Below are 15466 nucleotides of genomic sequence, written 5' to 3'. Positions count from 1 at the left end.
GTCTGGTGGGCAGGAGAGGGAGAAGCGTGTAGGAGCGGGTGGGTTTGGATGGTGGCAAGAGCCCTCAGGTAAAAGAAACAGCAAACAAGGAAGACAAATACAGGGCACGGGGCATTCAGGAACGAGTCTGCGCTCTGCGGGGCCAATACCCAGGCCATGGGGAGGAGGCAGCAAAGCAGAGGTTTGAAGAGGGACCGGGGAGGAGGACTCAGCACCTTGGCATTTTCTCTGAAGCACTAGGGTCATCGGAGGCTTCTATCAGGGGTGACAAGCTAGAAGCTGACAGATACCTTTAAAGGGACCAACCCAGAGCATTTTCTCAGGAACACTGACCCACCTGAAAGAAAGCAGCCCACAGAGATTAGGGGCAGGAGGAGAGCAGAGGCTCGCATGCTACATTAATATAGTGTCCCAGGTTCTGGGGACCCCAAGGCATGAGCAAACTGAGCCGGCTGTGGCTGCCACCTTCTCCAGCTGTCCACCTGAATTCAGCCAGCCCTGCTGGCCTCCGAGGCCCTTGTCTGAGTCACTGACAGTATGCACTCCTGCTGGCCTCTCTCCTGCCTGGCCTGGGACCAGAGGCAGCTGCTGTCGCCACAGGACATTGGGGGGTAGGAGGAATCACAATCCGGCCAGGGAGATGTCTACACACAGTGCACCCCCAGATCAAAAAAAAAACACAGAAAGAAAACAACCAACCACATTGACAAACAGCTTGCCTGTGCCCATTCTCAGATGACGCCATCGCACTATTAATAACACCTGATGGTCACCCAGGCTGGGCGGGCGGGTCTGGGCCTTTCCACCACACCGTCTCCGCTCATCCTCTGACCCAGCTACCTGGCCTTTCTCTTCCTCGACCTTCTCTCCGCCTGCCGCTGACCTCAGCTGTCATCATCTAAGCCACAAACTGTCCGCCCCCCGGGCCTCCACCCCGCCTCCCACTCTACACCAGGACGAGGACAATTCGATGATGCCACTGGGCTCAAGAAGCACAGTGGGCTCCCTTTCTGTGTGGCCCTCACCTCCACGTCCTCACGCCCTTCTTGACCGTCACCCCAGCCATCGCCCTACCTTTGCACAGCTCAGCGGCTCCCCCCTGTCTCCATCACTGTCACCTGGCCAAGCGCCCTCCTTCCCAAGCCCCACTCCTTGTCCACTCCTGGCCTGGCCCCAGCAGCAGAATGTGGCTGCAGGAACACAGGGGGCCAGCTGGTCTCACTTAATCCTACTGCAGCACAGGGGTTCCGCCCGCGGTCCCACTGCTCCCTGGCACGACCCCCACTCCCTCTCTTCAAGGCCAGCCCTGCTTCTGAGCTCAGGGGCCTTTCCTGTCCTCTCAGTGTCGCAGCTGCCCACGGAGCTCGTGTCCGCAGGGCGCGCTCACCTCCGGCCGCCGAACAGGCGCTCCTAGGGCCAAGCCCTCCTCGTCCAGTGAGCTGGATCCCGTCCCCTCCCGTGGTCTCGGGAACTCTGCTCCCAGACAGCCCTCCTCCTGCAGACATCACCAGGTTTTCCCGCAGCGCCGGGGTGCTCCGTCAGCACCTCATGACATGTCTCCCACCGTCGTGTGAACCCGAGCAGCAGAGATGGCCCCTGCCCAGTGCCCCGGCTTCCCGTTCCCACCCGGCCTGCCGTCAAGGTGGGACTGGTTCTCACTATGGAGCGCGTGTGGAAGCCTCTCATCCCCTTCCCTGGCCTGATGCGTGCAAGTACAGTGACCTATCACGGACAACACAGGCTGCGGTGGGGAAGCCCGCCACTCCCAGACACCACAGGGCGGGGCGAGGGGAGCCCACAGATCAGCCACACCCATATGGGACTTCCCATGATCAAGAAGTAAACTTCCATTGTGCTTGAGTCTTTATACATTTTGGGGCTTGGGCGTGACAGCAGCTGGTATCACTCTCATTAACTCAAACCATGTCCCATTCAGATCACCGAGCAAGTCCACCTGCCAACCCAGAGGCTGGCTCCAGTCGTCACCTCAGGCCGCCTCCCTGCAGCACTGGATGTCGCTGACTGATCGCCCCTCCGAGGGTCTCTTCTCCGGCTCCCGGGACAGCGGCCCCACCCTGGGTCTCCTGCCTCGCTGGCTTGACCTAAACAAGCTCTTTTGCGGGGTCCTCTCCTTCCTGAGCTCTAAGGATTGAAAACCATAGGGCTCAGGCTCCACCTCCTCTCTGCCCCGAAAGGTTTCTCCCTAGGGGAGCTCTCCTCATCCCATACTTGAAATGCCTTCCGGTGCCCTCCTGACCGCTAGTCTACACCCTCTACCCAACACTGGCTCACTCCCAACGCCACTGCCGGGCTGGCTAATGGCCATGTCAGTCTTATCCAAAGCCAGATGATTTACTTCCCCTTCCAATTTCTCTCCCCGCCCACGTTCTCCATCTCAGTAAATGCCCCCATTCACTCACCCAACTGAGGGTCATCCTTTTTTTCCCCTCTCAGCACTCACATTGAACCCAAAGCAAACCATTATACCCTAAGTGCAAGCACCTCTCCCCACCCGCCCTGCTGTGCTGCAGGGGATCCTCGTCATCACTCTAGTGGGCCACACAACAGCCTCCTGGGGACCTCCTCCTACCCTTGCTCCCTTTTCAGTGTGTTCTCCACACAGCACTCTGGGGGAGCTTTTTAAAACATGCCAGGCCTTGTTGCTCCTCCCCACAAAACCCTGTGAGGATCCATATGTTCCAGCCCCATAACTGCTCGACCCGCATTTAATCCCACTCTCTCCTTTGCTCATGCCACTCCAGGCACACTGGCCTTCTCACGACTCCTTGAGCGCACTAGGACCATGTCCACCACAGGACCTTTGCACTTGCTCTTCCCTCTGTCTGGAATGCCTTTTCCCCAAGCATCTATATGCCTTGTCCCCTCACCTATTCAGGTCTCTCCCAATGTCACCTCCACAGAGAGGCCTTCCCTGACTGCTCAGCTAAGGTGGGCCCCGTATTCTGCCCCTTCTGCCACCCCATCTCTGTCCATGACACGAGCATGTCTCATCAGTAGATTGAGTTCATTATTTCTGGGTCTGTCTCCCCTCCCCCACTGGCATGTCCTTCCACAGAGCCCAAGCCAGGGACTATTCCTGTTTTATCACAGCTGTTTCTCCAGTGCCAGGGGCAGTGGCTGGTCCATAGCCACTCAGCAAAATCCCCTCAATGAATAAATAAACCCCTTAATAATAAGAGAAAAGCAAACTTAAAATCCTCCAAGAGATCAATGAAATGATTCCAGCTACAAGACAAGAAAATAGAAGTTAGAAAACAAGAACAGGCAGTTTACAGAGTACCCAAGAGTAATTTTGAAATGAAACGTATACATTCTGAACCTAAAACTCCCATGGTTTGGGACATAAGGGTCTCAACAGAGGGGCTGGAGAGCAGAATAAATTCAACTAAGGAGCAAATTCGTGAGCTGGACACTGGAGCCGCCCGCCTCCCACCAGATTGATTCCGACTGGATTCTGGGGTGGGTTGGTAATACGGAATTGAGATATTTGTTCACTCATCCATTCACTCTGCACTCACAAAGTGCCTGCTACGTGCCAGGCATTGCCCCGGGTGACAGAGATACAGAGTGAACAACATCTGCCCAGCCCCACCTGTAAGGAGCCTGCATTCTGGTGCCGAGAGGCGGGCTGGAAAGGAGGTCCGTGAGCAGGAGGTGAAGGGAACCGGGTGGTGTGAAGCTCGGGGGTGGGGAGGGAAGCAGGAAGGGGCCTGGGGAGGGCCGGGGGTGGGGCAGGGGGAGTTAAACGAGGAGGTCAGGGAGGGCCTCACTGAGAAAGAAACCTCCCTAACGAAGAATTGAGAAACGTATGCTGTCGGCTCTCTGGGAGAAGGTTTGGGACAGAAAGAACAGCAAGTGCAAGAGCCCTGAGGCAGAGGCACACCTTGCACCTTCCAGCGACAGGCAGTGTGGGCCGATGGGGCTGGCGTGGAGAAAGCAAGGCTAGGAGGAGACGAGCCCCGAGGGGCGGGAGAGGGCCGTGCACTGTGCGGCTTGGGCCTCACCTCCGCGGACGAGGGCACGCTGCTGGCTGTGAGCACCGGGCACCACCGTGGCCGGGCCTGACAGGAGAAGCAGCACCTGTCTGTCTGTGTGTGGAGAACGAGCTATAGAGGCTCACAGGTGGAGGCAGGGAGGCCAGTGGAGAGGCCACTGCAGGGAGCCAAGGGAAAGAGGGCACAGCCTGGGCCTGGGGGCAGCGGCAGCCGAGGGAGAGGTGGACATGGCCTGGGGGAGAGGTGGGCATGGCCCGGGGGGGAGGTGGACATGGCCCGGGGGAGAGGTGGACATGGCCCGGGGGGGAGGTGGACATGGCCCGGGGGAGAGGTGGACATGGCCCGGGGGAGAGGTGGACATGGCCCAGGGGAGGGGTGGACATGGCCCGGGGGGGAGGTGGACATGGCCCGGGGGAGGGGTGGACATGGCCCGGGGGGGAGGTGGACATGGCCCGGGGGAGGGGTGGCCATGGCCTGGGGAGGGGTGGACATGGCCCGGGGGAGGGGTGGACATGGCCCGGGGGGGAGGTGGACATGGCCCGGGGGGGAGGTGGACATGGCCCGGGGGAGAGGTGGGCATGGCCCGAGGGAGAGGTGGACATGGCCCGGGGGAGGGGTGGACATGGCCCGGGGAGGTTCGGAAGGTAGAGCCAACAGGACTTCCTGGCCGAGGGCATGGGAGTGTGAAAGGAGGAGGGGAGGGGTCAGCGATGAGGCCAGGGTGCTGTCCTGAGCTACTGACCCTGCGGGGAGGGGTCGCCGAGAGCTGCGATGGGGATTGCCGTGGAGAGGCATGTGCGGCGGGAGCTCTGTTCCCAGTGTGATAGAGAGATGTCCCTTAGGCCGGTGACTTGGGACGCGCGCGCGCACACACACACACACACGCACACACACACACACACACACACACACAGGTCCTCCCAGCGCACAGATGTCACTCCAGGCTCGTGCCAGCCCCGAGAGCAGGAGAACCCGCAGGGAGGAGGCAGGGTGGTCAGGGGCGGCTACAGCCGCCTGCGTCCCAGGTCAGGGTCAAGGTGTCCCATCCCGCAAGGGTCAGAGACCTGGCTGCTCACGAGGCCTCCAGCCCACACGGGGCAGGGACTGCCGTGCGTTTGATTTGCTCCCGCAGATTTGGGTTAATTTTCACTGAGGAAATGATTACTAACCTCTCTTCCATAAATGCTACTTGGTCACAGTTTAATTGCAGTCTGGGTGACTTCGGCCTCCACTTTCCTCACTTCCCAAATTCAGCTTCTCCCGGAGACAGGGGCAGCTACATCTCTGGGGGAGATGACAGTGGCTTCAGGGTCCCACCACACAGCTTCAGGCCCCAGTCAGAGCCACCCTGAGTGACAGGCGCTGGGCGGGAGCCCAAGGAGTCAGCAAAGCAGAGGGGCCACTGTCATGCTCGAGGCCACCTGACGACGGGAGAAGCCCTAGCTGCCACCGGGGAAGCGAGCCGCTGCCATCAGCCCCTGGGCCCTCCACCGGGCTCGGTGACGTGGGCACCCTCACTGGTCCCCTGGGAGCCCCATGGCCTTTGCTGAACTCCTGGACCAGGTGGGCAGCCTGGGTCGTTTCCAAGCTCTCCAGACAGCGGCGCTGCTGGTGCCCCTCATGTGGATCATCAGTCAGAACCTTCTGGAGAACTTCTCGGCCGCAGTGCCCGCGCACCGCTGCTGGGTGCCCCTCCTGGACAACAGCTCCGCCCAGGCCAGCGCCCCTGGCGCCCTGGGCCCCGAGGCCCTCCTGGCTGTGTCCATCCCACCAGGCCCCAACCATGGGCCCCACCGGTGTCGCCGCTTCCGCCACCCTCAGTGGCAGCTCCTGGAGCCCAACGCCACGGCCGCCAATTGGAGCGAGGCCGCCACGGAGCCATGCACGGACGGCTGGGTCTACGACCACAGCACCTTCACCTCCACCATTGTATCCAAGGTAGGAGCCTCCCTCGACACCTTCCCAGACCCTGTGGTTGGTAGGACTCACAATGGCCCGGTCCCGGGAGGCCTCCTCACTTGCCATTAGCTTCCAGCCAGCCCCTCCATGACCACTTCCACCTGCAGAGGGTTTGGTGGCAGGAAACAGCCTACGAAGACCCTGGGGTGGGAGAACAGCAGGTCACACGAAGTGGGCACCCTGGATGCCCAGGGCAGACCTGCTGCCACTCACCAGCAGCAGCCCATTTGCTCCTCTCCGTCACAAGAAGACTCAGAGAGGATCTGTTAGATTTCCAGAGGTGACCCCACAAGCGGACACTGGAAAAACCTGGGAAAGTGAGAGGGGCGGCCCATCACAGCCACAGGGAAGGGGCCTCTTTGCAAAGGACCACAGGGACATGAGTGCGGCACCAGCTCGGGCAAGGCGGGGGAGGGCAGATGAGGCTAGAGGGGCTTGGCCCTTCCCTGGGGTGCCATGGGGAGCCATGGAGGGGCTTAGGCAAGGGGTGACAGCCCTTGCTGTCCCACAGGGCCCTTCTGTACAACCCTAGAGGTCACCAGGCCAGCCGCCAAGACCCAGCTCCCAAGGGCCTTCCCTGTAGCTTCTCTGCCCCTCCCACCTGCGCCCCCTCTGCCTCCTGAGCTCAGCTCCGTCCTCCTCCCCCACCAGTGGGACCTGGTGTGCGACTCTAACGCCCTGAGGCCCATGATCCAGTCCATCTTCCTGGCCGGGATCCTGGTGGGGGCCGTCGTATGCGGCCCGGTCTCCGACAGGTGCGTATCCCCCTCCCCCTTCTCCTTCATGCAGGCCCCGCTGGCCTGGCTGACTCCGGGCTCCCAGATGCCTGCGTGGGAGCCTCCCTCCTGACACCCTCCAGCTGTGCTGCTGAGTCAGGTGCGCACCCTCTCTGGGCCTGGTTTCCCCAGCTCTCCTCTGGGCTTGTGGAGGCTCCTATGCTCTCACTCAAACGTTCACTGCTGAACCTGCGCAGCCGCACGCCTGCCTTCAGCTGCTGCTAGGGCGCTCCTGCTGATGGAGAACTTGTTTTCTGCTGAGAGTACCCACCTGGGCTCATGAGCCCTCCCTCCATAGACGAAGAATGTTCTGGCCCTGGCCAGTCAAGTCAGGGGACAGAGCATCGGCCCAACATATGGATGTCCCGGGTTTGATCCCTGGTCAGGGCACACAGGAGAAGCAACCATCTGCTTCTCATCCTCTCCCTCTCCCTCTCTTCCTTCTCTCTCTCTTCCTCTCTCGTAGCCAGTGACTGGAGTGGTTCAAGTGTTGGCCTTGGGCACTGAAGATAGCTCTGTTGATTCGAGCATCAGCCCCAGACGGGGGCTGCCGGGTGGATCCTGGTCGGGGAGCATGCGGGAGTCTGTCTCACTATTTCCCCTCCTCTCAAAATAAAAAATAAAAAATTAAAATAAATTTAAAGAAAAAGAATGTGGGTCTGGCACCAGGTGTCATTTTAGCATCCCTCTCTGCTGAGTGGGCAAGCATAGGGTGGGCTCTGGTGGTCCAGACTCACGTGGCCAACATCGTGGCCCACTGAGGACCCCAGCACACTCCCCGTGTGTGTCACAGGTTTGGGCGCAGGCCGGTGCTGACCTGGTGCTACCTTCAGATAGCTGTGTTCGGCACGGCGACCGCCTTTGCCCCCAACTTACCTACGTACTGCCTCTTCCGTTTCCTGGCGGGCATGACCATAGCGGGCATCTCGATGAGCAGCAGTACTCTCAGTAGGTGCCTCTGATCCCGAGCCGAGCAGGGAAGGCTCTCGAAGGCTCCTGGCATGACCTGGATGATCTCCTTGCAGTGATGGAGTGGACGTCTGCACAAGCCCAGACCTTGATGATGACCTTGAACACCCTGGGCTTCAGCGTCGGCATGGTCCTGCTGGCCGGAGTGGCCTACGGCGTGCGCAACTGGGTGCTGCTGCAGCTGGTGTTCTCTGTCCCCTTCTTCCTCATGTTTGTGTACTCCTGGTGGGTGCCACCCCGCCCCCGCCCCGTCCTCCACTAAGGGAAATGGGAGACTCTCCTCCCACGGGAGGCAGAGGGCTGGGGGCGCAGGAGGGCTGGGGGCGCAGGGGGCCAGGGGTGCAGGGCAGGAGGGGAGCCAGGGGAGGCTGGCACAGCTGGTGACTGACTGCAAGCCCCTGATGTCACCCATCCCGCCCGGGAGCCCGGGCCTCATCACCTTCGTCTCCTTCCTCCGCCCTTTAGGGTGCCTCCTTCCTGCTTCATCCACCTCCCTCCCCCCTTCTCCTCACCCTTCACCACCCTGCCCCCCTCACTCTGCTAGGCCTCTGTAGCACGTGCTGGGTGCCTGCTGTGCCCTCTCCCCGGGCAGCCTCACCTGTGCCATGACTCTCCCTCCAAATGCTGCCGACCCCAAATGCCCTCCGGCCCTGCCTTCCCCGGGCCACCAGCTCCCCGGGCCACCAGCTCCCCGGGCCACCAGCTCCCCGGGCCACCAGCTCCGTGGGCCACCAGCTCCCCGGGCCACCAGCTCCCCGGGCCACCAGCTCCCAGGGCCACCAGCTCCCTGGGCCACCAGCTCCCTGTTCCCGACGGCCTGTGCAACAGCTGCGTGACTGGGGCCGCAGCATCCAAACAACATCTCTTTTTTTTTTTATTTTTATTTTTTTTCCATTTTTCTGAAGCTGGAAACAGGGAGAGACAGTCAGACAGACTCCCGCATGCGCCCGACCGGGATCCACCCGGCACGCCCACCATGGGGCGGCGCTCTGCCCACCAGGGGGCGATGCTCTGCCCATCCTGGGCGTCGCCATATTGCGACCAGAGCCACTCTAGCGCCTGGGGCAGAGGCTGAGGAGCCATCCCCAGCGCCCGGGCCACCTTTGCTCCAATGGAGCCTTGGCTGCGGGAGGGGAAGAGAGAGACAGAGAGGAAAGCGCAGCGGAGGGGTGGAGAAGCAAATGGGCGCTTCTCCTGTGTGCCCTGGCCGGGAATCGAACCCGGGTCCTCCGCACGCTAGGCCGACGCTCTACCGCTGAGCCAACCGGCCAGGGCCAAACAACATCTCTTTACACTCGCTCCGCCCCAGGCCCCCCAGGGTGATAGCAGCCCCCACCCACCACCTAAGGGAGTCAGAGGTGCCATGATACCTCTTTCCCCGACACCATTACCCCACCCCAAGTTCAGCAGGTCCCTGGGTCTTGTCAACTCTACCTCTAAAGACACTTGAGTCCTCCCTTTTGTCACTTGTTCTGTAAACCTCAGAGGACCTCAGGGTCCTGGCGGGTGTGAAGGAAGCGGCCCCGCCCTGTGGCCGCTCACAGGGAAAGCGTGTCTGGCTGGGAACCTGCAGCAGCACAGTCCTGGGTGTAGGAGCCAGGGTGGAGAGGTGGGCATCCCGGGAGCTCGGCCAGCTGGGCACACAGAGCAGGGGGCAAGCGCTTGGTGCTGGGGACTGTGGGAGCCAGGGCAGTGTTCGGGCCTGGGTCGTGCCATGGGGAAAGGACACTGGCATGCACGAAGCCAAATGACACTCAGGAGGTGGCCACTGTTGTCCCAGCTAGGACAACAGGGACGAAGGTGAGGCAAGGAACGCAGGGTCAGTCGAGCACGAGGGATGCTAGAGGTGACGGAACTAGGCGTCGACCGACCAGGTGCAAGGGGCGCTGCTGATGCCGGGACTAAGGACTCTGTTTGCAGGGAGGGGCGGGGAAGGGGCCAGCTCAGGCGGGAAGGTGCAACCATGGAGATGAACGGGGCCATGTGACATCGGGGGAGTGCCACAGAGTGGAGGAAGGACCTGGCAGGCTCAGCTCCTGGGGTGGGCGGGCAGGACTGTGATCCTGTCGCCACAGGGGTGGCCTGGCTCCCAGGTGAGGCAGGGGAAGGGCCGTGGGGTCAGGAGGGAGGCAGGAAGGGGAGACTAGGGATCCCCCACCTCAACCCAATGGGAGGAGGAGGGAGAGAGGCTGACCTTCCGGGAAGGACGGTGGCTGAGATGGTGTGGCCGCTGCCACACGTCACAGTGTCCCTCTCTTCCCACCCACTGACCTCCCTAGCCTGAGCCCGGGGCCTGTGGACAGCAGTGAGGCCACCCCTCGGGCAGAAGGGGAAAGAGGGGCAGTAAAGCTTGTGCAGGCCAGACCCTGGGCCACCCACTGGCGCCAGTGGGCCAGCAGGAGCCACAGGCAGTGGCCCCCACCCATCCTTCCCTCTGTCCCCTGCCCCAGGTGGCTGGCAGAGTCGGCACGATGGCTCATCACTGTAGGCAGGCTGGAGCAGGGCCTGCGGGAGCTGCAGATGGTGGCTGCCGTCAACGGGAAGAAGGCAGTGCGGGACGCACTGACCATGGAGGTGAGGCAGGGACAGGCCTTCTCCCAGGTCTGGGCCCTCAGACCCTCTCCCTGCCCTGCACATGGCCTTTGGGAGGAAAGCCAAGGGACCCAGCCCCCTAATATCAGGGTCTTAGAGGCTCTAGCTGGTTGGCTCAGTAGAGCATCAGCCCGGTGTGTGGACGTCCCAGCTTTGATCCGCAGTCAGGGCACACAGGAGAAGCGGCCATCTGCTTCTCACCCCGTCCCTCTCCCCTTCTCTCTCTCTCTTCCCCTCTTGCAGCCAGTGGCTCGACTGGTTCAAGCATCAGCCCCAGGCACTGAGGATAGCTTGTTGATTCAAGCATCGGCCCAAGATGGGGTTGCTGGGTGGATCCCAGTAGGGGCGTATGTGGGAGCTGTCTCTCTATCTTCCCTCCTCACTTAGAAAAAGGAGGTGTCTTAAAGAGGAGGGCCTATTCAGAGCCCCCAGGACTAGCAGTGCCCCTCTCCCCAAAGGTCCTGTTGTCAGCCACGCAGAAAGAGCTCAGGGTGCGTCAGACTCCTGCCAGCCTGAGTACCCTGCTTTGCACGCGTATACTGGGCCTCCGGACCTTTGTCACCTCTCTGTGCTGGTAGGTGTTCCTTCAACCCCCCCGGCCCCCTCCTCCGGCCTGCTGCAGGCGGCTGGCAGCTAGGAAGGTTGGAATCAAGGCTCCAGCTGGCATCCAGCCAGGGGCCCTCCGATGACCTCTCGTGGGTCCCACAGTCCTGGAGGCGCCTTCGGGACAAGGCTGATCGCACTGGCACCTCTACCGGTCGGGCTCTCCAGAGGACACTGCCCAGGCCAGGCAGGCTCAGGGGGCAGTCGCTAGGAGAGGTTAATAACGATTTCTAACAAAGGTGCTGAGGCAGCTGAGAGCCCAGTGGGACAGGAGGCAGTCAGAGACGTCAACAGCAGAAAGGGACATCTACCCAATTTTCAGGGACCCGGACAGCCCAGGAGTCAGGGCCACCCAGCAAAGACTGAAAGCGGTGAGGCCTCCGAGGGAGGGCCTGCTCAGCGGAAGACGGGGCTGAGGAGAGGACACAGCCCTCAGGGAGAGGCAGGGAGGAATGCCCCTGCTTCTGCTCGCACCTCCAGCTTCTCACTAGCGCCTCCCACTGGTCAAACCTAACAAGGAGCAGCACAGGCAAGAGGACCGGAAACGAAGCCTGTGGGGACCACCCTCTGCCATGTCAGGGCAGCAGGAGGAGGGTGGAAATGGGTCTGAGAACAAACAAGCAATGGAGCAGCCCAATCCCTCTGCCTGACTCCACCTGCCTGCCCCACCTCCACCCCCAGGTTTGCCTTTGGCTTTATCTTCTTTGGCCTGACCCTAGACCTGCAGGCCCTGCACAGCGACACCTTCTTGCTCCAGGCCCTCCTCGGGCTCCTGGACATCCCAGCCAGGATAGCCACCATGATGCTGCTGAACCGCCTAGGCCGCCGCCCCATACAGGTGGCATCCCTGTTGCTGTCGGGGCTCTCCATCCTGGCCAACATGCTGGTGCCCCACGGTGAGCGGGCCGGGCTGGGCACAGAGCTGCGGCCGGAGGTTCCTCCCCGAGGGGGCCGGGGCCAGGAAAGGACACCTGGCTCCTCCTCCTTAGAGGGTATTGGACTAGAACAGGGGCTCAGGAAGGAGGTTGTTGGGGCGTCTGGGACAGACGGTGGTGGCACATACTGGGCAGATGGAGGCGGGCGGGTGGCACTGTGAAAAATTGTGGAGAGAAAATAAGAACTCAGTGACGGAGTGTGCGGACAGGGGCAAGGAGACTGGGGGGAAGGGCCAGGGAGGACTCCCAGGGTCTGCTCTGGGTGTCTGGGTGGGGAGCTGATTGGGGGGGGGGGTTCAGAGAATGAGACCATCTAGGACATGGTACCTGTGTGAGATGTGGGGACACTCGGGTGAAGATGACTCACACACGTGTGAAAGGTCGGGGGGAGAAACTCCATCTGACCCTGTGGCCCCTGCCCCCTCCCTGCTAACCCCGGCTCTGTCTACAGAGATGCCATTCCTACGTGCAGTCCTGGCCTTGCTGGGCATCTGGTGTGTAGTCTCCTCCTTCACCTGCACCACTATCTACAGTGGTGAGCTCTTCCCCACCCCGCTCAGGTGAGGCTGTGCCCGGGCCCCCGAGAGGGCTGCCCTGGGCTGAGAGGGGTCTGCTCCAGACCTGGGTGTTCATGCCTTGTGTCTCTCTTCCACCTCGTCCCGGGGCTGGCTGCCCAGGTGCACCCCTGCCCTCCTGCCCAGCCTGACCCACACCACCTCCCTAAGCAGAACAGGGCTGGGTGGGAGTGGGGGGGTCAAGGCCCTGGGCAGGTAGAGTGGCCCCTCACAGCTGCACCTGTGCCGGCAGGATGACTGCAGTGGGCCTGGGTCACATGGTGAACCGAGGGGGAGCCATACTAGGGCCTCTGGTCCGGCTCCTGGATGTGTACCACCCCTCCCTGCCCCTGCTGCTGTACGGGGCTGTGCCAGTGCTGAGCGGCCTGGCTGCCCTGCTGCTGCCCGAGACGCAGGGCCTGCCGCTGCCCGACACCCTCCAAGATGTGCAGAACCAGTGAGTGGACTCGCCCTGGGACCAGTGTCTTCTCCCTTAGAGCACCCCATCACTGGATGGAAGTAGAAGCAGAGGCCCAGAGAGGGATAAGATTGGCTGAGAGTCACACAGCACATCTGTGAGAGAGTGGAGGCCAAGGGCTGGGTCTCCTGACTGACAGTGGGGATTTTGTACCCTGCTCTTCATTCCACCATTTGAGGTCCAAATGGCCCAGCGAATCCCAGTTCCACCTTGAAAGAGGTCAAAGGGAAGAGAGTGTAGTCCTGTGTAAGGGGGAGAGCTGAGGGCATGGCGGCCATTGTTGGGGTTCTCACTGGCCCCAGACTCTACAACCAAAGCCCCTAGATACCTGTGAAGGTTTCCACTACCCCCCCACCCCCCACACAGCCTCCGTCACGTGCTCAGGGAGCTCAGTCCTGGGCCCCAGAGTGCATCAGTATTCTCTGAGTCCTCAGCATAGACAATGGTCAGAGGTCAGGGGTTACTGCACCTGTGAGACACAACCTCTCCACGTCTTTCCTGAACAGGGCAGTCAAGAAGGCAATGCACCACACCCGGGAGCCCTCTGTCCTGAAATCCACGCAGTTTTAGGCTTCCTGAGAGCCTGAGACGGGACAAGCAGGGAGTCTTCGATCCTCTGCTGAAGGCAGGCGAGCAAAGGCCTTGATTTCTAGAGGGCCCGGAAGCTGCCCAGCCCTGCCTCTCACTGTCTGAGGAACACCCTTCAGCACACACAGGGCAGAAGGTGGTGTGATGGACAGGAGGCCACCCGACCCTCACTCCTGCGCACAGAGAGGAGCAGGGGCCAGGCCCTGGGAAGGGGCCAGCCTGTTGACCCCATGCTTCCCTCTGGCTGCCTTGGGCTCAGAGGCCGATCACCATCCCAGGTGAAACCTCTCAGCTTCTCCCTGCAGCCTGCGGGCTCTGGACAGGTGATGGCAACTCCACTCTGCAGCTCCGCCCGACTAGCGGCCCCTGGCTCCCTGCTCCTCTCCGCACTGCCCCGCAGCACACAGCCAGTCTGCCTGCTGGCCACGCCTTCTGCTGGGAGTGCATGCCCCCCACCCCCCACCCCCTTCTCTGCAAACTCCCACTCCACCTCCCAGACCCGGGCCAATGTCCTCAGTCCAAGGGTCCAGGGCCTGCCCAAAGGTCTAAGGAAACCCTTGCCCATGGCTGCAGCCATGTACCTCTCTCCCCCGCTGCTAGCCTGTGAATTCCCAGAGGGTTGTCTCCAGCTCCCACACACAGCTGGGCGGAGGACCATGGGGGGGAGACAAGAGTGAATAAAGGAATGCACAACAGGCCCTCACCGACTGTGACGGGCCCAGGGGGGTGGGCCTGGGTGGGGGCTCCTCCCTGGGGTGACCCCTCCCAGGCCAGCGTTCCTGCCTGGATTGTCTGCCTGAGCAGCCGCCCTTCCTTGCCCCTGGAGTGGGCCAGGCCCCGGGCTGGGCACCGCAGGGCGTCCCTCATTGCATCTTTCCTGAGTCCTCTGAGGTAGACTCCGCCCTGTTTCACAGATGGGAAAACTGAGGCTTGGAGGAACTGACTGCCTGTGACACAGAGCCAGGAGGGGGTGGGTTCGAGTCAAACCCTGGTCTGTAGGTCTCCAGGGCCCAGCTGTGGCCACAACACTCCCAGCCTGCCCTCGGGCCTCCCAATCTAGATGTCCAGCGGTGCTCCTCAAGGGCACGGGCCTCTCTCAGAACCAGCTGGGTGCCTGCAGGGTGCCTGGGCACCACTTCCGGGGGACGCAGTGCAGGGGCTCCGGCAGGAAGGGGCAGGCCCGGGACTCCTGGCCACCAGCGAACAGACGCGGGTGCAGGCGGGAGCCATCTGCTGCCCCGGGAGGTCCTGCCAGCTGTGTTCAGTTGGTCTCTGGGCCACTTGGGCCTGTGTCTTGCTTCCAGAACCAGCTGCACGCTTACACACACACACACACACACACACACACACACACACACACACACACACACACAATGTGTACACACAGGTGCACAAATACAGAAGAAGGTTCACGGGAAAACAGAACATAGCTCTTCGACCCCAGGGAGATAGGATCACTCCCTGGCCTGGTCTTACCAGCTGCAGCCGCTGAGCCTCGGAAGGTTGTGTCCTTCAGTCATCTGCCTACTGCTGCCCCTCAGTGAAGACCCCCCGGACCGAGGTTGTCCCAGCCCACCCTAGACTTTCTGTCATGTCTGCCTGCTGCCCGGCTGAGCCCTAGCTGCCTTTCTTACCCTTGTTTAGCATTTTCCTGTGGCTCCAGGGTGTCCAGAAGCTTCCAGAAGGCAGAGCTAGGGCTGGTGGGAGATGGCTCCTCACAATGCCCTACACACACACACACACACACACACACACACACACACACACACACACACAGTGTTCTCTGACTCACCAAGCGCTCAGAGGGGCATTGCTCCCCGTCCTTCCAGGTGGTCACAGTCTTCCGGGACCCAGGGCCCCACCCCTCTGGGACTACTAGGGAGCGAAATCACCATCACCACCATGGCAGGTGCGCCCTGGGCGGGGCTGCAGGCTCACGGGAGGGCTGGGTGCTGCCGGCCGCAATGGCAGCCTTCCCTGGAATACAAGCGTTCTT

The 15466-nt window shown here is 61.6% G+C and overlaps 1 protein-coding gene across 4 annotated transcripts; it reads left to right on the top strand.

Moving 5' to 3' along the window:
- The first annotated feature begins 5220 nt into the window (after positions 1-5220).
- On the top strand, positions 5221-14106 carry SLC22A12 (solute carrier family 22 member 12). Of its 4 annotated transcripts, XM_066359424.1 has the most exons (10): positions 5221-5954; positions 6627-6730; positions 7545-7699; positions 7777-7945; positions 10171-10294; positions 10771-10886; positions 11597-11811; positions 12302-12410; positions 12658-12861; positions 13389-14101. In XM_066359424.1, the coding sequence occupies exons 1-10, from the start codon at positions 5553-5555 to the stop codon at positions 13450-13452; spliced, it is 1662 nt and encodes a 553-aa protein (XP_066215521.1). In that variant the 5' UTR covers positions 5221-5552; the 3' UTR covers positions 13453-14101. The 4 variants fall into 4 exon arrangements, with proteins under 4 accessions (XP_066215521.1, XP_066215530.1, XP_066215539.1 ...); XM_066359433.1 differs by lacking the exons at positions 6627-6730; positions 7545-7699 and adding an exon at positions 6762-6851 and having other exon boundaries at positions 5221-5955; positions 13389-14106; XM_066359442.1 differs by lacking the exon at positions 12658-12861 and having other exon boundaries at positions 13389-14104.
- The last annotated feature ends 1360 nt before the right edge of the window (positions 14107-15466 follow it).

The sequence above is a fragment of the Saccopteryx leptura genome, chromosome 1 (assembly GCF_036850995.1).
Source record: "Saccopteryx leptura isolate mSacLep1 chromosome 1, mSacLep1_pri_phased_curated, whole genome shotgun sequence".
NCBI lineage: Eukaryota > Metazoa > Chordata > Mammalia > Chiroptera > Emballonuridae > Saccopteryx > Saccopteryx leptura.
Note: the sequence above shows the minus strand (reverse complement) of the source record. Positions and strands in the feature narration are given on the sequence as shown.